A 23,548-nucleotide genomic window follows, 5' to 3' on the forward strand; every position below is an offset into this window, starting at 1 on the left:
ACCAGTCTTGTGGAAACTAGAACAAATTCACTACTTTGGTAAAAAGAGTGTCTTAATTTAAGGAATAGAGCTCTCCCCCCACCGTCCCGGTGTTTAGCGAGAGGATTAAGGCTGTCCTTAGCCTTCTCCTTGTTTCTCATTAAATTCTGTAGAAGGGCACCTGGTGGCTCAGTTGGTTAAGCATCTGCCTTTGGCTCAGGTCATGATCCCAAGATCCTGGAATTGAGCCCCACATTGGGCTCTGTGCTCAGTGAGGAGCCTGCCTCTCTTCCTGCCTCTTGCTCCCCCTGCTTGTTCTCCCTCTCAAATAGTAAATAAATTCTTTAAAAAAAAATTGTCTTGTAGATAAAATAGGAAGATTTGGGTCTCAGTACTAAAGTCCAGTTGCCAAATCCTATTTGCCATCTTCCCCTTTGAAATAGCTTTCAAATTCATTTTTTAGTATTAAGACTATCCCTAATTTGGGGTATCAGTTAAAAATTTGCATCTCTCCTTTTGGCTGCTTGAAATAAATTTGCATGTGTTAAGCAACTCCAGTGTCCTTCCAGTTCATTCTACACTCTTCTGGACAAATGTTTTTTTTAAAATACAACTTTAGGTGTGTCTCATGGGCTCAAAGAATTGGTAGCGGGCAGTGACCAATGGAGAAATCAAGATCCCTGTATTTTTCTTTCTTTTGTATGAAATACTGTTTCCTTGACATGCTTTCTCTTAGCAAATGTCTACTTTTTTTTGTAAGGCCAGTCATAATCACTGCCTCTACCATGAAGTCTTAATATTAGCCCCACAATGCTCATAGTCAGTACTTCCTCCTCTAAAATTCAATGATTGTTATGAGATCTGTCATATCCTATTTCACTGTGTATTTTATGCCTACTTCTGTATCTTCGACTAGATTGACATATAATGGCATTTTGAATGAATTTTTTAAAAATTCGAAACTAATACATAGCTTAGGGAAAACAGATGCCAAAGATATTGAAAGAGAATCCTGAGAAGTATTCTGCCTTTTTGCTCCACCTTAAGTAGTTAGGTCTGTCTTAACACTGCCTCTCATTCCAGAAGCTTACACAGTAATTTGCAGCTAGGATTCATATGGAACCTCAGTTCCTCATGGATCTACATGGTCATGGCTTCAGTGACTGTTTAGGGTTAGCCTTCCTTTGCTGAGCATTATTCTAGAAGGAGTGGTTGTATTCAAATCTGATCAGCTTATCTTACCACCTTCTGTTCGTTTTCCATTTTCTTCTGTGATTGTCCTTGCTGTTAAGTCTCAAGTCTGAAAGGTTCAACAGCTGCCCCTGGAGGCAGTATGATTAGATCTTGGTTGAAGTGTAAAGCACCTCTCCCTGCCTCCCTCCCCATATCTTCTAAGGGAAAATTTGGAAATTTTTAAATTTTTTAAATCTTCCCGCTGACATTGCCAACTAACAATTGGCTGTAATTAGCCATGGAGATTATAGAAAACTAGGAAGGAATTTGTTCTTTTAAATAGTAACTATAAGATATAAATCAATTTTGTGTGTGTGTGTGTGACACTTTTCTTCCACTTCCTCTAGGTTACAGTTCAACAAACATGGTGTGTTGCGGGTAGAAGGCTTCTTAACACCAAACAAGTATGACAGTGAAGCAATTGGCTTATGGTTGCCTTTAACTAAAAACGTTGTGGGGACCGATTTGGACACTGCAAAGTATATCCTGGCCAACATTGGAGACCACTTCTGTCAAATGGTGATTTCTGAAAAGGAAGCTATGTCAACTATTGAGCCACACAGTAAGAGCATCTCTTAGGGGGTAGGATTTTTGAGTCCAACTTGATTTTGTTCCTAAATGACACCTAAGTTCTAATTGCATGGGTTTCATTTTCACCCAGAAGTTTGGAAGACTTTGGTATAATGAGGTTGTGTTTTCCGTTTTATAACTGCCTGTTGGTTTCATCAGAGTCAGTCACCTGTCTGTGGGGTTTATTTTGGGACAAGTACTAAAGGAGTGGAAAGGTGAAGATGAGGTGGTGGTGTAATTTGGGCAGCCTTTATCAGCAGTGTGGGCTCATCAAAAGGGGTTGAGGCCTCAGGTTGGGTTATTTTAAGACAAAGGTTCCTAATCAGGAACGCATTTCAAGAAAATAAAAATGGACAGGCTGTGTTCTAGACCAACTGAATCAAGAATCTGGAGGGCTGGGTCCCAGGTATGAGAATGAGAATACACTCAGATGAAAAGGATTGTTAGAGTCAGGGTTTTAACAGGATACTTGGAGGTTCCAGCTGGGTGAGTGCCAGTATCTTCTATTCTCTGAGAGTACTCTCACACTGATGCGGCAGCATAGTAAACCACGGATCAGTGTGGGTGACACAGGAGAACCAGACCTCCCTCATAACATCTCAAGGTATGATGTCCAGGAGAACAGCATACCTCTGTTTTTTATGCCTGTGTAGAAGTGAAATGCCAGCCAGAGGCACACAGGAGCAGCTATTTTTAAAGTCTCATGCTTCCTTCCATCATTGTATCTTTCCCAAATGGTTGAAACTTAAAAGTAAAGCCTTTCATTTCTCCAGATATCTTTTCAGACTTTGCATAACTAATAAATATGTTTCAATTAGCATGCACACATAACCAGTCTTAAGAATTTTTGTTGTAGGTACCAGAAACTAATTGAAACTAGCTTCACAAAGGTAATTTTTTGGATAAGTATGAATAGTGTTAAATTTCCAAGTCCAAGGAATGGAAACTGAGGCATTCTGAGGAGCAGGAATTCAGAGCTAGAAGGAGAATGGGATCGTGAACTCTTGGGGCACAGCCAGAGTTGTACTAAGTAGAGAGTAGCTGTAGAATCACTCCATTCTGTTGGAGTAGCAGAGACTCTTAAAAATCAAGGATCTTACTGAAGTTGTTTTTTTTTTTTTTTATAGTCTTCTATTTAGGATGAGTGACACTGGTTTCTGTATTCAGTAGAGATAAGGAGTTTCCTAATTATATACATTTAAGTAAAAGTAGTGAGGTTAAAGAAAAATTCTTAAGTAACTCATCTAGTAGGTAGGTATATAAATGACTGGAATATAGAAACACTTCTTTGGAATATATTAGTAGTTTCATCCTGAATTAGCAGGACTTGTTACAAGCAACTGATGTTTGTTTCTTTGCTCAAGGGAAGTCATCTGAATAGCATACAGAAAAAAGTACAGATAGTTGTCTTTTAGGAGTATAACTAAGGGGGATCCCTGGGTGGCTCAGCAGTTTGGTGCCTGCCTTCAGCCCAGGGCGTGATCCTGGAGTCCTGGGATCGAGTCCCACATCGAGCTTCCTGCATGGGGCCTGCTTCTCCCTCTGCCTGTGTCTCTGCCTCTCTCTCTGTGTCTCATAAATAAATAAATAAAATCTTAAAAAAAAAAAAAAAAAGAGTATAACTAAGAAACTCTGTCCTTGAAGATTTAAATAGGATTAACCTTTCCTCCTTGCCTTTTTTATTCTGTTCTTCTCTCTCCTGTGACAAGCTGGTCAGTTGAAGAGAGGAACTCACTGTGAGTGATACTGACAAATGCCACCATAAGGTGTTTCTAGAGAGGTTACCCTCTGATCCTGAGATTAGGAATCAGGTATCAATCTTTATATGTTTATCCTGTCTTTTCAATGACAAATTATCGTTAGATGGGTGGCTAAAAGATCTAAGAATAGTCTCAAATAGTCAATCCAAGTGACCAAGGAGAAGTTCATAAAACTTCATTTGCAAAATGCCTAAAGCTCTCTGTATTATGTACTGAGCTATTACATTACAGTGAAATGGCAGTTCACTTAGCAGTTGGATTAATTTGGTAAAAAACTGAAGTTGATCATTCGTATTTTGGTCACTTGGAAGAAGGAGTGAAGAAACCACAGACTGGATTAAGAAAAAAGATATTTTCCATAAAACAAGAATGTGACAGTATTGATCCAGTCTTGTTCAGGGGAGAGAGACAGAAAAGAAATTTCTGATTAACATTGAGCTTTTCTGTGACCCAAGAAAATGTCACATACTCCTTGAAACTTTCTTATAACCTGATTTGGCACTCTTCCATACTTGGGGGAAGGGTATGATGTCCTGCCCAGTCCTGGAAGACCCCTCCAACTAGTTTTCAGGGCTTGGCCACTGCCACAGAAGACACTAGTTTGTAGAATCTTGGATTATGCTTCAACTGGTTGGTTATTTGGCTAGTGTCAGTCCTGGATGCCTACGTCACTACTGACACTTAAAAAATCAAGTTTCTGACTCTGGCCCATGAAAGAACCAACTGTACTATTAAGTTAATACGCTGCTCCCTCCAGGTTCCCTAACCCCTTAGAGTTTTTCATAGGCTGTGTGAGTAGATTCAGGGCCTGTGTGACTAACGTACCAATCTATATGGACTTTGTATATCTGAGTAATTTTTTTTCCTTTGGAGAAATCATGGTCCACACTGTCTTTAGATTCTGAAAGGGGCTCATGATCCAAAAGGTGAAAGAACTACTGCTGTATAATACCTGTGTCTAAACTACAACTCCTGTAATCACTGCTGCTTTTTTTCATCGATTTACTCAGCAGTACTTAGTACGTACCAGCACTATGCAGAGTGGGTGGGGGACAAGGTACAGCCCAAGCAGGGATGCTGCTTGTACAGTGTTTAATCTCCTGGGGAGTGGTAGAACCACGCCTGACAGCATACAGTGTGAAGAAGCCCAAGTCCGAAGTACAAATACAAGTTGATGAGAGTGCTGAAGGAATCCAGGAAAGCTTCATGATGGAGGGTGAAGGAGTTGGGGGAACACTTGAGATAGTCTTTAAAGGCTAACCAGAGTTGATGGGAACTCCAATAAGAGGGGGGAAATGATATCAGTTTCTCTGCCCTTTCATACTTTATTTCAGAAAACCTCTCTTCCCCAAGACTAAGTGATTTATTGATTTTTGTAGGACAGGTTGCTTGGAAGCGAGCTGTCAAAGGTGTTCGGGAAATGTGTGATGTATGTGACACCACCATCTTCAACCTGCACTGGGTGTGCCCTAGGTGTGGGTTTGGAGTTTGTGTGGATTGCTACCGGATGAAGAGGAAGAATTGCCAACAAGGTAAGAACTTGATTCTCTTCCAAGCCCCCCTTACAAACTTAAGCCTTTATTGATTTGTGGTTGATGGATTTCTTAAGCATGGGGCCAGGGTCTATGAGGAGCAGTTACTATAAATTATTTATTTGTAGGTGCTGCCTACAAGACTTTCTCATGGCTAAGATGTGTGAAGAGTCAGATACATGAGCCAGAGAACCTAATGCCTACACAGATCATTCCTGGGAAAGGTATTTCATGTGATACAATTATTTTCTTTCCCCCTTGTTTTGGTTAGCTCATAGGGGCTGATGGTTTAATTTTACTTTATATAGTGTAATTACTTTCTAACTTAGTATGTACCATAAATTGTCCAAAGATGTATTAAATAATACCCCCAAAACTTTTTAATTAAGATCTTATTAATACTTTTGTGGAAGGAAGGAAAATAATGCATTGCAGAAGAAGGCATACCTAGGATGAAAAAAAGAGATCCAAAGCACCATGTTGCTTTAAAAAAAAAAAAAAAAAAAAAAGTAATCCTGTTGGAAATACCAGTTTCTACTTTGTAATGTTGAGGTTGAAAGTACCTAATCCTCTTGTTAAGATGCTTGTTTCTGCCCTTTTTTTTTTTTTTTAGCCCTCTATGATGTTGGAGACATTGTTCATTCTGTGAGAGCAAAATGGGGAATAAAAGCAAATTGTCCCTGTTCTAACAGGCAATTCAAACTCTTTTCAAAGCCAGCCTCAAAGGAAGATGTAAAACAGGTATTACTATTTATGCTAGATTCACCATCTTTGAGATTGTTGTCTGTCTTTTCAAATAACCCAAGGATTTCTGTAGTATATTTGAAAGGAACATGGAGACATGGTCAGTGGAAAGAGACAACTCCTACATTTCAGGTAACACTTCATGGACCTATTCTCACTTTTCACATTTTTGTGGACCTCATCTGTAGTCTCTTTATAGTAGATTTTAATTTTTGTTCCTTGAAAAAGCAAAAATGTCTTCTATTGTAGTTTACTTAATGAGTTGCTGTTGAGTTTTATGTGGGCTTAAAAAAAAACTTTTCATGTTTTACAGAGTTAAGACAATCTTTTAAAATTATGAGTGTAGGGATGCCTGGGTGGTTCAGCGGTTGGGCAGCTGCCTTCAGCTCAGGTCGTGATCCCAGGATCTGGGATCGAGTCCCACATCGGGCTCCTGTGAGGGGCCTGCTTCTCCTTCTGCCTATGTCTCTGCCTCTCTCTCTCTGTCTCTCATGAATAAATAAATCTTTTAAAAACTAAAATTACTGAGTGTATATTACCTATATAATATATATTTGAAGAGTTAAAGGAAAGAATATTGAAATGAACCTTTATATACCCATCACTCACCATAAAAAATATACATTTCCATGGTGCCTCTTCCCTGGTAGCATCCCCTTCACCTCCACCATCACATCTATTCCCCTCTCCCTGCTTCCCCTTCACCCCAGTATATTCTTCTCCCACATTGTATTTGATAATTAGAATTTCACATTTTCATAAAGCTGTGATGTCAAACAGTAGAAGTGTGCTCTTTAGATTCAGAACTGAATTTGAATTCTTTTTCCGCCACTTTCTAGTTGCATAGCATAGGTTCATATCAGCTGATTCACATATGCTTCCACTTTCTCATCAATAACAGAGCAGTTGAGGCTCCTGGGTGGCTCAGTCTTAAGCATCTGACTCTTGATCTCAGCTCGGTGTTTCAGGATTGTGGATTCCAGCCGTACATTGGACTCCACGCTAGGTGTGGAGCCTACTTTAAAAAACATAAATAGGGTAGCCTGGGTGGCTCAGCGGTTAAGCACCTGCTTTCAGCCCAGAGCGTGATCCCGGAGTCTCAGGATCGAGTCCCGCATCAGGCTCCCTGCATGGAGCCCTCTTCTCCCTCTGCCTATGTCTCTGTCTCTCTCTCTCTCTCTCTCATGAATAAATAAAATCTTTAAAAAATAATAAAAATAAAAAACATAAATAACAGGAATAATAAACAATACTGAGAGTTGAGTATCACAGAAATCCATCATACATAAAAGGCTGGGACCACAGTAGGAATTTGACTTTTTCCATTTTTTGTTTGTATAAACTCATCAGCTGAGTGAAGGCAGTTTTTAAGTAACAGAAAAATAAGTGGTGTGCTCTGTGTGGTTTTTTTAAAATGTTTGAGTACTTTTAAGAGCTGTTTATCTCATTTTAAAGCCTAGTATGCTGTGCTAAAACAAAAGAGCATTTTTGTCTCTGCATCTCATTTCCTTCTGAAATCACAGCAGTACCTTTCCTACCCTGCCTCACTCACTCACTCATTCATTCTGCAAACGTTGTGAGTGTTTACTCAGGGTACTATGAGTTCACAGGGGAGATGGGCACAAACTGGTCATTTTATTTCTTATTTTTTATTTTTACTTTTTAAAGATTTTATTTATTTATTCATGAGAGACAGAAAGGGGGTGGGGCAGAGACACAGACAGAGGGAGAAGCAGGCTCCATGCAGGGAGCCTGATGTGGGACTCGATCCCTGGTCTCCAGGATCAGGCCCTGGTCTGAAGGTGGCGCTAAACCGCTGAGCCACCTGGGCTGGTCATTTATTTTATTTTTTATTTTTTTATTTTTTTATTAAAGATTTTATTTATTTATTTATAGAGACACAGAGAGAGAATGAGAGGCAGAGACACAGGCAGAGGGAGAAGCAGGCTCCATGCAGAGAGCCCGACATGGGACTCGATCCAGGGTCTCCAGGATCACGCCCCGGGCTGCAGGCAGCGCCAAGCCGCTGCGCCACCGGGGCTGCCCGGCTGGTCATTTTAAAACTGGTCATTTTAAAGTAGCATGGTAGGTGGAGTGATAGCAATAGGCATGAGCAGGAAATGATTGGTTAAGAGGGAGGGATAACTTGCTGTATTTAAATTCTTAACATGTCTTTTATTTTCACCAGTAATACTTAGAAGCTTAAAAAAAAAAAGAAAATATCTTCTACCTTATATAGTTCTGCTCTATTATTATAAGATTAATGCAGCTGTGGTGATAACAGTCCAGAGCTATTAGGTGGTACTGTTTGGAGTATTTATCTCTTACTGGTGAAGCTGTTAGGAGAGAAGGTAAGAGAAAGGAAATACAATGTTTCAGCTTGTGAAAAATTCTCCTTTTGTACTCAACACAGACTTCTTTTGCTGGAGAAAAACCTAGCCTTGGTGCTGTGTTCCAGCAGAATCCTTTGGTGTTGGAGCCAGTGCCCGTGGCTGGGGAGGCTGCTTCCAAGCCAGCCAGCAGCATGAAGCCTGCCTGTCCAGCCAGTACATCTCCCTTAAACTGGCTGGCAGACCTAACCAGCGGGAATGTCAACAAGGAAAACAAAGGTGAGGGTTTCCTGCTTTCCTGTGGGTTCCTGAGAACTTTAATCCATGAGGGGATTGGCAACCTCAGTTGCTGTCAGAACAGTGTGATTAGAAGTGTGTGGAATGGAAAGTGGTGGTTCCCTGTAGTCACCAGCAAGACCTGACAGAAATGCAAATATTTTTAAAATGCAGTCCCAAGGGGGCACCTGGGTGTTTCATTTGGTTAAGCATCCAACTCTTGGCTTCAGCTCAGTTTTTGATCTCAAAGTTTTGAAAAGTTCAGGCTCCGTGTTGGGCTCCATGCTGGGTGTGGAGCCTACATTAAAAAAAAAACAAAACCAAAAACAAACATACAGCCCCAAAACGGAGAACTTCTGACAGTAGAACTGTAGGTTGAGATTGTGTTTGGCAAGAAAGGAGTAGGCTGAGACTTGTGTGTTTTAATAAATGTTTTCCACATTACTGTCCTTACCCTATTTGTCATTCTTGTTTTGTCTAATTGCAATGTTTTGGCTTCAGTTTTATTTTTCTCTTCTATGTTGTTAGGGTGCTTGATGACAGTATGAAGAATATGGGCTTTGGAGTCAGGTAGTTAGAGTTTATGTGATTCTGCTTTTTTAGTTATGTTATAAGAAAGAAAAATTGCAGGTTGATTTCTTTCCTGCAAAGATCCTAAACAAAATTTTATTCAACAGAATTCAGCACTCTAAATAAAGGAATTCTATGGCATGACCAAAGCAGGGCTTAAGAAATGCGGTATAGTTTAATATTGAAAATGTAGGAGAAAAGTCATGTAGCAAGACACAAAAAGTACTGAAATTTAAATTCATGATTTAAAAATAACCCTTTAATTAGGAACAATAATGGATTTCTACAATAAAACTGACAAACATCATAATGACTGATTTTGTTTTTAATTGGTTGAATATTTTTTAACAGTTTACCTCTGTTCAGCAATAAGAGGATACCTGTCATCACTGTTTTGTTAACATTGTACTAGAAGTCCTGGCTGTTGAAGTAAGGCAAACAAACAAAAAGATACTAAGATTGGAAAGAAAGCGATAAAGCTGATATTTTAGACGATCTGATTATAGATGTGAAAAATCTAAAAGTATATTTAATAAAAATATATCAAGGTTGCTAGTTACAATGTTAATTTACAAAAATAAGTTGTATTTTGTGTACCAAACAAATAGAAAATGTAAGTTTAAAAAATATCATTTGGATCATATGATTTCACTCATCTGTGGGATCTAAAAGAAAGAAACAAATAATAAAAAGTGGAATCAGACCTGTAATTGCCCAGGTGGGACGTGGAGGGATGGGTGATAGGGAGGGGAGATCTAGGCTTTAAGGTATGGAATGAGGAAGACATGGGAATAAAAGCACAACACGGCAAGTCCAGTCAGTGATACTTTAAGTGTCAGTATGGGGACAGATGGAACCTGCACGTGTAGTGAGCAGACCATAACATATGGAGAAGTTGAATCACGATGTTGTACACCTGAAACTATAAAGGAAGGTTGTGTGTCAGCTATACTGGAAAGAAAAAAAAAACATTAAAAACAACAACAAAAAAAACCTTTAATGTAACATCACCTTGAATGTTGGATATTTATTGTTTTAATACCAGTTGAAAATCCTTGTCTAAATTGATGATTTCATTAGTATCTATCCTCTTAAGTTTTTTGGTTCTAAAGTAAAGGAAAATGAAGTTCCAAGATAATTCTATTAACAGACGGTAAGTAAGGGATTTGCCTTTCGGAATGCTTTTCCATCTTTCCATCTGGATGTTTTTGGTTTTGTTTCTAGAAAAACAACCAACAATGCCAATTCTAAAGAATGAAATCAAATGCCTTCCACCCCTCCCTCCTTTGAGCAAATCCAGCACAGTCCTCCACACCTTTAACAGCACAATTTTAACACCTGTAAGCAACAACAATTCTGGTTTCCTCCGAAATCTCTTGAATTCCTCTACAGGAAAGGTATAAATTTGTTTTCTTGTTTGTATTCCGCCTCGTAAAAATAGAACAGGAAGAGACTAGAGAAATTGAAACAGATAGTAGAAAGAAGATAAGAATCTTAGGCTTTCTTTCATGGGTACAGGTTTCATTGGCAGGTGGGCTTCACAGGGTTATAGTACCAAGCTGGGCCATTTTCTCCTGTTAAACTTTTTTCTGTACCTATTTCTGTGAGTTGTAATGTCAAGTGAGGGAAAGGGACTTAACCTATTTGTCTTAGGATCCCGATTTGGATTCTTTTGGATATGTGATTCTCATCCTACCATTATAGAAATGAGTTTTTTGATGGTAGGGAATGACATATTTAACACTTGTGTTCTTTCTCAAATTCAGACAGAAAATGGACTGAAGAATACACCAAAAATCCTTGATGACATCTTTGCCTCTTTGGTGCAAAATAAGACTTCCTCTGATTTATCTAAGAGGCCTCAAGGACTGACCATTAAGCCCAGCATTCTGGGCTTTGACACTCCTCATTACTGGCTCTGTGATAATCGCTTGCTGTGCCTCCAGGATCCCAACAACAAGAGCAACTGGAATGTGTTTAGGGAGTGCTGGAAACAAGGACAGGTAAGTGTGGCCTCTGCTTCTCCAGCCCAATTCAGATCCCCTTTCTCAGATCTTTTGGCAGGCTTCTGACAATCCCACCCCACCCCCACCCTTCCATTGTAAGTGGTACATACTTTGTCTGCTGTTTTTGTACTTTATTGTTTAGGCCAAATATAATTGGGGCACTATAGCTGTGAATCTTATTTTTTACAACAGATATTCCCAAGCACTCTTTCAGTGAGGTTTTGCTTGCTTCTAAACCAGTCATCTTTGGGTTTTGATGAATGCTCTTGGCTCAGTGATTCTTGGGTGACCCACCTCAACAGGAGTGAGAGACTGAGAGAGGCTGATGGGGTTTGGCAAATGGACCAAATCAAAATCATGTCTCCCTCTTCCTTGAACTAAAACCCTGATGCTGAAGGCAGTTTTAGGTAGGCCAGAGCCTGTGCTCTCTTGGAATTGGTGTATAGTCCCCCAGGGTTCTGCATTGTTGGATATTAGGTTGTGTTGATGGTTTGAGAGATGCATGGGTTTGTAGACCTGCTCCTCTGCTTTCCCGTTTTGTTTGTTGTATTCTGGGTCTTTGGCTTCTCTTGTGGGCCAAATGGATCCTCACTAAAGGAACATTGTGCTCTTGGACAAGGCCAGGGCTTGGAGAATTACCAAATAGAGAAATGTACATATTTAACCAAAAAAAAGTTCTTACATTTCTTTTCAGCTCTGTATACTAACTAAGATTTGTTCATGATGATGATGACGACAGACTAAATATGATACACCAGCCGTGTTTTGTTTGCGTTCCTCAGTGTTTAAAAATACTGAACTCACCAATATTTTAGTTAGGCTGTTTCCCATAAAGATTGGGATTTCTGGCTTGTCTTGGCATCTGAGGTCCAAGTTACTGCCTGGCAGCAGTAGGCTGGAGACCAGTGGCAGCACCCTTTTTAGACAGGACACTCCCACCACCTTCGTCTTTCCTTTACATTCCCTGCCCAGTCCTGCACCTTAGTGGTGGTATTCTGTGAGGAATGGCATCTGAGTCAGAAGATGTGATCCTGGCTTCTAGAAGCTTACTAATGCAGTTAAAAGAACAAGGAGTACGTAAAGAGTAGGGCACCTGGGTGGCTCAGTGGTGGAGCATCTGCTTTTGGCTCAGGTTGTGATCCTGAGGTCCTGGGATTGAATTCCGCATCAGGCTCCCTCTGGGGAGCCTGCTTCACCCTCTGCCTGTTTCTCTGTCTTTCTCTGTGTGTCTCAATGAATGAATGAATGAATTTTTAAAAAAAGGAGTATGTGAAGATAAGAAATGTTGTGGGAGCTCAGGACACTGCTGTCATTTCAGGATCTGACATTGAGGACCAGCCACAGAAAACCAGACAAGTAGCTGTTTGTAAAGGGGCTATCACTGGTTTGGGGACAGAGCTGGGGGAGTTCAAACTAAAGCCTTCATTCTCTTCTTTTAGCCAGTGATGGTGTCAGGAGTGCATCATAAATTGAACACTGACCTTTGGAAACCTGAATCCTTCAGGAAAGAGTTTGGGAATCAAGAAGTCGACCTAGTTAACTGTAGGACCAATGAAATCATCACAGGAGCCACAGTAGGAGACTTCTGGGATGGATTTGAAGATGTTCCAAGTATGTATTTAAAGATCTTTTAGGGGAATGAGGATGTGAAAGGAGGGCACAACAATAGCAGGAGTCTGAAGCCCTTCAATGGCAACAACAGCATTGTCCATGATCCTGGAGTTTAAAATTTGTGCCTTCTTTTTCACCTTCATTTTTAAAAGTTTATGCTATCGAACTGAGGCATATTTACTTTGCAGTTCCATAGAGAGGTGAGGTTTTCATCATCTGTTCTTCAGGTAGCTTCATGTCTGTCCTGTGACAGAAATTCTCTGCTTCCACTTGAGCCCAGTGGGAAGGGCAGCACAAAACTGGGGTTTGTGACTCCAAAGCTGGTGATTTTATGCGTGTCTTACCTTTATACATCCTTTTTACTTTAAAAAATTTTAATTACTGTTTAACAAGATAGGTAGACCTGAAGATGTCAGGGAATGTGAATTTATTTAACACTGGGTATCCTGGTCCTACCTACTGCATCTTTGCTGCGAGCCACTGAGGCATTAAGGAGGTTTGTGTGTCTAATGCTGAGGCTGCCCCCTCTGTGTATCGGCCAGTCAGTATAAACTGCTTCCAGGAATGTCAAGTTCATGCTGGGTCCGGGGGAGTCCCATTAGCACAGATACCCATCATCAGGCCCCCATCTCTGCTGGAGGGTTTGGCCAGTTCATTCTTCAGACTCGAAGTCATTCAAGTTCACTCATTCATCACTCTCATTTCTTTAGACACACACATTTTAATCTATTGCTTCCTTATTCTTTTTACCCACATTTACAGATTATAGCTCCTACTTTCAACAAGCTTTATATTTACAGCAAAGTTAAGAGCTGAGTCTTTAATAAAAGGCATGATGGGGTTTTCCACAAGTAGAAGCTGAGATGGAGTTTCAGACCGAACCTGGCTACTTAGGGACCAGCGTCTGTAAAATGGAAGGAGGAAGTGAGACTGCTCAGGACGAGGAGTCAGCTGCAGTGCAGATGCTGCAAAGCCTTGGCCAGTCTTGCCAGAGGTTTCTGAGATGAGGATTGCCCTTCATTGTCTCAGATTGGGCTGAGGTGGGAAATGTCAGGGCCTTTGTTCCCCTACCTCCCTCAGTCTTTAGAGACTGGGGCCCCAGGAAAGACATGACCTAGCAAGGCAGTGCTGTTCAGCTGAAGTGGACCCTAAAAACTGTGTCTGGGCAAGAAGTTTTCTGAAGCTTTCCAGTTAGGCCTGAGTTCAAATCCTGTCTTTTGATATGTCCTTGTGTATACGAGCATGGTAACTTAATTTTTCTGGGACTCAAACTCCTTCATGCTGGCAGATGGTGAAAACAGCTCTAAGTCAACTATAGCTTTCCTGTTCTATACTGATGATTCTGCTGCACACACCCCCAGCACACCACCCACGCAGACATACTGCTGGTATTCTGAACATACACTGTACCCTGTTTTTTCTTTGTTTCTTTCTGGAGAATGCACTTATGTAAACTAGGTTATGGGACAGTACTTAGTTGACTACAAAACATACAGATGTTAGTCCTCAAGAGTACAAGGTCTGAAGTTAAACCTGGATTCCAGTTCCAATTCTGCCCCTTAGTAGCTGGATGACCTTGAGTGTGTCTGTCAGTTTCCTCATTCCCAAATGGGAATATTAAATGGTGGTTAGTCTCATGGAGTTGTTGGGTTGAGTTGTAAGGATTAAATGGTTAGGTTAAGACACTTAGCAGAGAATGGAACACAGCAAGAAATGAAATAATAGTGGTTATTGCTCTTGATCATAATTATCAACATCTTTTTTAATTAGAGCTCCTTGGTTCTTGGTTCCTTGCCATTACCTGGGTAATAGTTCTGACTAAACCACGTGGCACTACTGGCCCTCCTCCCTGGATAGAACATCAGGTAGTTTCAGTCTCTCTGAGCAAAACAAGTCATGGTAGCCTCAGAAAATCTAGTCTACTACACATCTGAGGCCTCTGATTATTAAAGTGCATTGCTGTTTATCAGTTAGGAGCTGCTCACTTCTTTCAGAACACTGTATTAGAGGAAGATACTGGATCTGAGATGGACAACTGTCAGAACACCAACCATGTGTAATGGGCAAAAGGGGGTGGCTGAAATCTCAAAGAATGAAAACCAGTTTAATAAGCATCTAGAAAAGATCAGTTGGTAATTTTTATTTTGGTATCCCTGTGCTACCCAGGTATGAATGGGTTTCTTGGCAGTGTAGAAATAAAATAGTTGGTGATTGGCAGGAGGGGAATATTAAAAATAATATTTGTGTACTAAATGTATGGGTTATGAAGATTCTGCAAAGAAAAATTTTATTTGCATTATGAAGCATAAAATGCCATTATATTTTGGTCTGTTTCTGAGCTGTGAACAGTAACAATTCAGTAATTCTGGTTACCTTTCAGACCGCTTGAAAAATGAAAAAGAACCAATGGTGTTGAAACTTAAGGACTGGCCACCAGGAGAGGATTTTAGAGATATGATGCCTTCTAGGTATGATTAATTGGCGGGGGGAGGAATGATTCTGTCCTTAAAATTCTTTTTAAGGTGGTGAGAAAAGAGTTTTCAAAAGGAAAAGATGAAATATGGAGTAGTGTTACAGGTGCTATCTTATTTGTAGACTATAGTCTTTGGAGGTATGTGTTTTAAATGAGAGAAAGAAGTGATTGATTTTGAGATCTGGCTGAACTAATGAAGCTTCACACATTTCCACTGTTAATGCTCTGCGAGAGAAAAGGCCAGATGAGGTGTGCAGTCTCTGACTTAGAGGCAATACTGGGATTGGACATTTCAGGGTTCAGTGTAATGATACTGCATTAGTAAGACAAATGAGTTGGTAGATCCATTTTCCTGATTTGAGCTTGAAATTTGGAAAAGATCCTTAGAACAAATGAATAATACATTCCTGAGTGTCACTTCTTATCAGGAAGTTACTGCTCAAATCTTTTGTCTGAAGTATTTCAGGTCATTTTGATAAAGATGTGTGCTGTATGAGAGAAAGAAGACATCTTTGTTTATAACTCCTATAATTCTAATCTTAAACATTATTCAAGGAAAGCTGTCTCCATCTTTATAAGCACAGATGTATTTATTCTTTTAGGTAAGGAACAGAACAGATCAGACAGTGATGGATTAGATCTAAGGCAAGCTTATTTTGTAAATGCTTGGTTCTCCTAGGTTTGATGATCTGATGGCCAATATCCCATTACCTGAGTACACAAGGAGAGATGGCAAACTAAACTTGGCCTCCAGGCTGCCAAACTACTTCGTGAGGCCAGATCTCGGTCCGAAGATGTATAATGCTTACGGTAAGGAAGAAATGGCTAACTAAAAAAAATTACAATGGAGATAGAGCATGTCAGAATGTGTGGAAAATTGCTTTTCGGGGAGGTAGAGATGGAAGACCTCTGTAGTCCTGTTACTTCACACAGCAATAGGCTTTATTTTCCCATATTTCCTTTCATTTCTTCTCATGTATATTTCCCTTTCATAGTAGGGCATGTGCAATTTTTTATTTTTCTTTTTTCTGCATTTCATGTTCTATTACACAATCTTTATGTTGCTTAATAGTTTATAGTGTGATAATTTTTGATGGTTGTAGAGTACCTCATCAAATCTGAATTTGTTACTCATTTTAAAGTCCATCTGCTAGCATTCCAGTTGTTTTTTTTTTATTATTCATAAGAATAATTTTTTTTTTAGTAGTAGTTTGTTACTTAAGAATAATAAGTTTTTTTTTAGTAGTAGTTTGTTACTTAAGTTAGTATTGGAAGCATCCTTTGAATTGGATTTTCATCGTGTAGATATGACTCAGTAAACTATCAAACAGGAAGGATTGCATAGGAATAGAGATTGATTTCCTTAGTTACCAGGGTCATATTTCATCTTTATTACTGTGACCTTAACCAGTTTCATGTTGAGGTTTTAGTTAGGTCTTGATTATAGTTGACTGTTTTGAAGGAATTGTTACCAATTGATTGTTGAATGAAGTTTCAGTTTGGGTCATTTAGTGATTTTGCTTTAGTTTTTTATTTGAACCCCATTTTTCCAGTCCTTCTAGAAATTACTTCTTTGATTTTATTCTGTCCTCCCATAATTACTCTAAACTCCAGTCTCTCAGACCTGAGGATGGCAGAGTCTTTCGGCATCTTTGCTGTGTTCTCCAGAGACTATTGGGGGACAAGAAGAGCAAGGGCTTAGATCTCAGCCCCACAGTTCTTCTGTTATGGTGGAGTCAGTCCAGGGGTACACCTGGAATGAGGTCAGGGAGCATTTCGAGAAGGGAGTTGATGTTGGGAAACTCCCATGATCTAGATGCCTGAGATCATTCTGCCAGGTAGGGTGAGAAGTGGTCTGTGGGAGAGAGTACACAGCAGGCAGAAGCCCCCTGACCTATTCCCTTTATATTTTGGGTCTCAGTTTAGAGAGCCCTGCATATGCTTTGGAGCTGCAGCATGTTCTCTGGCTGAGTTTCCTTCCCTCAAGCCCTGGAGAGCAGCTAGTTAGTTGGGGGTCTCAGGGCATACTGTCTTTCCAGCAGACTTACAATGAATTTATGTGAATGAAAATATTTTTTCCACTGAAATAAGTGATGTAATATTACACATAGTAATTATCCCTGCTTTGTAGGCCTCATGAAGCTTATGGGGTAAAAGTGATTATCTGAGAAGTTTCAGAATAAATTGTCTGCTTGGATTAAATATTAGTTTGGCAGCATAGACATCACAGATAGATGGCAGTATTCCTCTGTAAAAGCTTTATCTCTGACAAAATTGTTCCTATCCAGAGTAAGCAGTTAGGGATTGAAAAAAATGAAAATATGTTTATTTTCAAATACTTAGACTTTATCATAAACATTAGAGAATGATCACTTTCAGAGGTTGGGTGACTGACTGAGCTGGGACCCCCTTAGAGTAGAGTGAAAAGCTCTGTGGAGACATATAGTCAACATCTCTCTAGCTCCAGGACACCATGAGTTTCACAGATGGGGGCAGAGACAGTGACCTGCTCAGGATGTATAAGGGGCAGTCAGCAGCAGGTCTGGGACTAGAATATTCGGTCTCCTGATTTCCAGGCTAGTTCTGCTCTTCCTCCAACTCCAGTGCTGTCACCCAGCAGCCCCTGTTGTGTCAGTTCATATGCTTTTCATAAGTCGATGGTGTTATGTTCCAGGATTTTCTTTTTTCTGGGAATCCTTCCCCCAGGACCTTCGTGTTTTTATACTCTTGGTCCTGTTGGAGTTCAGGCTTTCTCTGGTTAGAGACTATTTTCTTAGTGTGCAGTCATCTGTAGCTGTATGTGGTTGAGTGCTGGGCTGGTAGCTGGGTAGGTGTCACTTCCTTCATCATTTGGCACAAGTCTTTCCACCTGTTTGGCACTGGCCAGAGAGCAAGTGGCCTGACAAAGTTTTGAGACTATTCACCCTTCCTCCCTTTCCTCCCACCTTGTGCCCTTCCTTCCTCCCACAGTGTTAACTGCTGGCCTGTAGTTTGTGTTTATCATTCCCTTATGTTTGTAATGCTACTATATATACTTGTATTCCCACAGAATATTCTTTCAGTTTTAACCTGTGTTTGAGCTTTATAGAAGTAGAATCAGACTTTTGGATCATCATCCATGCTATCATTTATAATTGTCCATTTCATTCATTATCCTTTTATTGCTTTTCCTTCTTAAGTTTTAATTTTTTTATTTTTTATTAGTGAAAAACTTCCAAATATACCCGTAACTTGAGAATCTAATAGAGTGACTCCCCATATACTTGTTGCCCAGTTATAGCAGCTTTCAGTGTTTTGCCATGATTGTTTCATTATTCCCTCCTGTCCTGTTTTTCCTTTACAATTTAAAGCAAATCTCCTTTGATACATCTACTTTAAAGCATATCCTTTGATTTTGCCTAAATACTTAATGTTTAGCCCTCTCCTAAGACTAATATTTCAGCCAAATGGAAAGAAAAGAAATCACTACACTGCTCTTAGGGCCATAGTCCCAGGTTGAAATAAAGGGGTGGAGGGGTACCCTCTCCTGTATAGAGCTGCTCCTGAAACTGCAAGGCTCTGGCAAGCTGGATGGAAGTCCCTTGGCTGCCTCCAAACAAGACTGCTGTTCCAAGGACTGGTGGGTTAACAAACAGCCTCTGCTTGCCCACTATGAGCCATGCTTCCCTTTGCTGCCCATTCAAGAGTCTTCATGTCAGGGAAGGCCATCTACGGTGACCACAGGGCTCAATGAGCCTCGGGGTGACTGTGAGCAATGCGAGTCTTTTCATGGGGGTAAGAGATTAAAGTTTCAGACTATGAGCACCAACCAGGACCTCATACTATAGCTCACTCCTTCATTCTGTTCCCCTCCCCCCTATTTTTTAACATTTGGAGGAACCAAGGACTGCATTGGGCAGTGTTCTCTTTTGTTTTGAGTGTTATAGCCAGTTGAGTTCCCAGCTTTATGTGTATGTGAGAGCTTTCTGTTAGACTCCCCATCTTGAGCAGGCCTTGGGCCTTAGGTTGTGCCCAGAGCACTCTAGGCTATGACAACCAAAGCTTAAGAATTGGCAGAGCACATGTCCTTTTGGCAAATTCCAGCTTTAGGAGCCACTTTACCATTCCTGAGTCTTGCTTTCTCGTTTTTTGGCTTATGAGTATTTAGTATTTCTTCTTTTCTTGCCAGCACACTGATTCATTAAAAAAATTTTTTTTCAATAATTGCATCCAGGATTTTTAGTTATTCTTAGCAGAGGATCTGTCAAGGACTTATTTTGCCTGTCACCAGAAACAGAAGTCCTAGTAGTATTAGGACTTCGTTTTTTATTTTCATAATTAAGTATTTGAGATTATTTTCTTTCAAAGTTGAAAGGATAACATAATTTAATATGTTGTTACCTTACCTTTTACATGATTTTGAGAGGCACCTTTTAAATTTTGTGACCAGATACCTCCTAGGAAGTGGGAAAGACAATTGGCAGCCTTTATCATCTCCATAAATTTAAAATGTTTTCTGTTGGCAGGATTAATTACTCCAGAAGACAGGAAATATGGAACAACAAATCTTCACTTAGATGTATCTGATGCAGCTAATGTCATGGTATATGTGGGAATTCCCAAGGGACAGTGTGACCAAGAAGAAGGTAGGGTGCTAAGTGTAAAAGTGGGTCTTACTCTCTGAGCTGGAGACTATGGTCTGATACTTGCTTCTTCTTGCTCCAGAAGTCCTTAAAACCATCCAAGACGGAGATTCTGATGAACTCACAATAAAGCGATTTATTGAAGGAAAAGAGAAGCCAGGAGCCCTCTGGCACATATATGCTGCGAAGGACACAGAGAAAATACGAGAATTCCTTAAAAAGGTGTGCTTTCCACCCTATGGCTTATGAAGAGAGACATGGAGAATAGCACTGTTAGAAATTACTCTGTGTCAGCAACTGACTACTGAGAAGTAATCACCACCTCTAAAGTTTAATAATCTCTGCATGTCAGATTGACTAGGCTGAAGCCAGTTGCTGAGGAACAGAGATTCTAAATGATCAGGTTCACATCTCTGAAAAGAGGGGGACTTGTCTTATGTCTTTGTTTTACATTAGAGCACATTTGGAGATTTTTGTGCTCTTTCAGCTTAGTTCCTCTCATTGTCTATTAGCATCTATTTGTTTTTGTTGCCTTGAAAATCTAAAGACATTTTAATTCCTTGGCCCTTGATACCTGTGTTCTGAGTGAGATACTTAGGTCCCTGGGGGTTTGTCTAGCCTCATGTAGTAGTAGGTCAGGGAAGCCTCAGGTATTATTGTGGCCATTAGGTTGCAAAGGATCATTGGAAAGGGATACAGGGATTTTTAAGATGCCAAGTTTCCAATAGTTCTCTGGTTGTTCAGCTAGGCTGTGTGTGGAAGTTCTAGGCAACTGGAAAGATGTTGCATTTGGTTTTTATCAGCATTCAGGCTTTATTTGTTGCTGTTACTCTTCAGTTGTTCATGAGGATTGGATGTGAACACTCCTAACCTATTGCCTAGTACCAAGTAGGTCCTTAACCAGCACTGCTTTGAATCAAGGTATTTCTGACTTAGGATCATTTGACTCTTCCAAAACCTGCTGGTCACTATATTGGTTCTTTGATAGTGTATCCCTGAGTATGTGAGTCTGTGCTACCACTCTGTCTAGAATAAACAAATGTAATCTTTGGGACTGCTCTGTAATGCAGATTGTTAAGCGAATACAGATTGTTAATAACTGCAATATAGCAAGTCTGTTTCTAAGGAACTCAAGCCTACTTTATGTTCAAAAGTCTAGACCAAAATACTGTCCAAACATAGTATTTAGAAAAATATGCAAACTGCCAGAGATTACTGGAAATGACAGAAGGAAAACCACATTTTCTTACAGTCTTCTCTTGTTTCTTTTAGTTAATGTCTTTGAGCATTACTTGTCTCTTTGTGCCAATGGAGTACCTATAAAAGAAGGCCTGACATCTTCTGACTGTCCAAACTATTTGAGGGTGGAGTGGGAAATTCCCTCATTGGGCTTTAGTGTGTTACTCAGTATCATAATATTTCAAATGTATTCCAGGTATCAGAAGAGCAAGGTCAAGAAAACCCAGCAGACCATGATCCCATTCATGATCAGAGCTGGTATTTAGACCGATCACTAAGAAAGCGTCTCCATCAAGAATATGGAGTTCAAGGCTGGGCTATTGTACAGTTTCTTGGGGATGTGGTATTTATCCCAGCAGGAGCTCCACATCAGGCAAGAAACATTATTCTTTATTCTCTTTACACTAAGAATTTTTGCATATGTGTTACTGATGTAACTTGTGTTTTCCAGGTGCATAACTTATATAGCTGTATCAAAGTGGCTGAAGATTTTGTTTCTCCAGAGCATGTTAAACACTGTTTCTGGCTTACTCAGGAATTCCGTTATCTGTCACAGACTCATACCAATCATGAAGATAAATTACAGGTGAAAATAGCACTGATTTTTGACATTCTGTCTCTGGCTTCATGGCCCATTACTGACCTTATAAAAAGCATCAGTGAACTTGGCCATGTCACACTAGGTGCAGTGAGTTGATGAAGTGGCTTCATGTGTAGTTCCTTTGTCAACCTAGGCCAATGAGGAATGAACATAGAGGAAGTCTCTCCTTGCTATTGTTTAGACTCTAAAGGACTATGCCCCAAGAAAAAGACTTTAGTACTGAAAATGAATAGGTCTTTGGGGCACCTGGGTTGTACGTTGGTTGAGTGAAATCCGATTCTGGTTTCAGTTTAGGTCGTGATCTCAGGGTTGTGAGATTGAGCCCTGTGTCAGGCTCTGCAGTGACTACAGAGAGTCTACTTGGGATTCTCTCTCCCTTTCTATCCTGCTGTGCAAGATCATGAGTGTGTACGCACTTTCTCTCAAACAAATCTTTTAAAAAAAAAAAAAAAGGAAATGAAACAAATAGATCTGACTTCTGATCCTGGCTCAACTGCCAGACATTGGTCTTGAACAAAGACTTACTGCTGTGTCGTTCTTATCCTTGAGTAGAGCAGGACAGAATCTCTGGGATCCAAAAAGGATCTCAGAGAGTGGGTTTAAAGATGCTTTCAGTAGTGAATTATGTAACATAGTTTCATGTTTGGAAAACTAGGAGAACATGGAAGTTTTGAAAACTTGTATGTTGGGACTAGCCTCTCCCTGTACTCACCAGGCTCAGGGTCATGGGACATTAAAACCTACGGAAGCAGGAAGAGGAGGCATGAGTCTAAAAAGTATGAAATACTGGCCTGAAGGAGTCTTTTAAGTATTTTTTTAAGTATTGATATCTTGAATACTGAGTTTTAATTTTGGAGAGATTGGTAGAGGAAATGTTTAGTCTTAGTGACAGATTTTAGATTTAGTGGTAAACTGACCATATTTTCTCCTGTTCTTTTAGGTGAAAAATGTTATCTACCATGCAGTGAAAGATGCAGTTGCTATGCTAAAAGCCAGTGAATCCAGTTTTGGCAAACCCTAAGGGTCCCAGAGACGCCTTAACCCCTGTACATTGGAAGTGAATTACTGGCAGCTGTTCAAACTCTTCAGGCAGGATTCCTGTGGACTTTGAGATTCATGTTACCTCATCTTCTTTTTTAAACTGTACCCAACTGGTAAGGGTACTCTGTCTAATGTATATTTCTAGTGTTTACACACACTAAATGTGTATATGTAGGAACTATTTACAGAACATGCATCCTTAAACTGTGACTTTTCACCTAGTGCAGAACTTCAACCATGCTGTAAAAACAAAACCTCTTATCAGCTCTGGAACAATATCTGCAGTTATTCTCCAGCTGTTGGGTTGGACAGCTTAGTCAAAATGGGTTTAAAACCATTAGAAATCACTGCACAGTTTATTTGGTTGTATTTTGTTTTGTGTCTGTCTGAGTACCCTCTCCCTCACCCCATAGGGTTCAGATGAGCAATGGAGGAAGTGACAGCTAACGATGCAGTTCCTGCTGTGTTGCATTAGAACTGGCATTATATAGCAGAAATCAACTACTGTACAATTCTTGGGTTTAACCATCTTTATTTAGTTCAATGGAGTTTTAATTTAAATGAAGCTTTGCTAATTTTAAGTGTTAAGCATTTTGCATTAAAGTATTCATATAATATTTTGACTCCACTTACTCCTCTGGTTGTGCATTCAACACACTTTTCTCAAATGTCACCAGGTGTAAGAGTTTGCTCTAGGAGCTCATCTTAAAAGCAGAGAAATTAGATGCTATAGTGATTTGTGAGTGATTATTATAATGCTAACATGAAAATAAGTTTCTTCTCAGCCAAGCGGAAACTTTGTCATACTTTTGCAAAGAAACACCACCAATTAGCTAAATTTGGAGAAGTTAGCAACAACAACAACAACAAAAAAAAAACAAAAACAAATAGTGGCTGGTTAAATGGTTGTAAAAAGGTATTTCAGAGATTGAAATACGTTGTCTTTCTTCAGGCCTTTCAT

General features: G+C 39.9%; 1 protein-coding gene across 2 annotated transcripts in view; it reads left to right on the forward strand.

Annotated features, from left to right (window-relative positions):
• KDM3A (lysine demethylase 3A) overlaps positions 1 to 23,204 on the forward strand; it is a 53,506-nt gene extending 30,302 nt beyond the window's left edge. The window contains exons 12-26 of one of the 2 annotated variants that reach the window (XM_072770113.1): positions 1,560 to 1,774; positions 4,922 to 5,074; positions 5,203 to 5,298; positions 5,688 to 5,950; positions 8,232 to 8,427; positions 10,219 to 10,391; positions 10,761 to 10,997; positions 12,440 to 12,611; positions 14,992 to 15,079; positions 15,764 to 15,894; positions 19,590 to 19,709; positions 19,789 to 19,928; positions 21,142 to 21,318; positions 21,397 to 21,531; positions 22,487 to 23,204. In XM_072770113.1, the coding sequence (XP_072626214.1) occupies positions 1,560 to 1,774; positions 4,922 to 5,074; positions 5,203 to 5,298; positions 5,688 to 5,950; positions 8,232 to 8,427; positions 10,219 to 10,391; positions 10,761 to 10,997; positions 12,440 to 12,611; positions 14,992 to 15,079; positions 15,764 to 15,894; positions 19,590 to 19,709; positions 19,789 to 19,928; positions 21,142 to 21,318; positions 21,397 to 21,531; positions 22,487 to 22,567 (2,377 nt within the window). In that variant the 3' untranslated portion in view covers positions 22,568 to 23,204. The remainder of the gene's footprint in view (positions 1 to 1,559; positions 1,775 to 4,921; positions 5,075 to 5,202; positions 5,299 to 5,687; positions 5,951 to 8,231; positions 8,428 to 10,218; positions 10,392 to 10,760; positions 10,998 to 12,439; positions 12,612 to 14,991; positions 15,080 to 15,763; positions 15,895 to 19,589; positions 19,710 to 19,788; positions 19,929 to 21,141; positions 21,319 to 21,396; positions 21,532 to 22,486) is intronic. The other variant, XM_072770114.1, reaches the window with a different exon arrangement.
• Positions 23,205 to 23,548: the final 344 nt, after the last annotated feature.

Source organism: Canis lupus, chromosome 12 (genome assembly GCF_048164855.1).
Source record: "Canis lupus baileyi chromosome 12, mCanLup2.hap1, whole genome shotgun sequence".
NCBI lineage: Eukaryota > Metazoa > Chordata > Mammalia > Carnivora > Canidae > Canis > Canis lupus.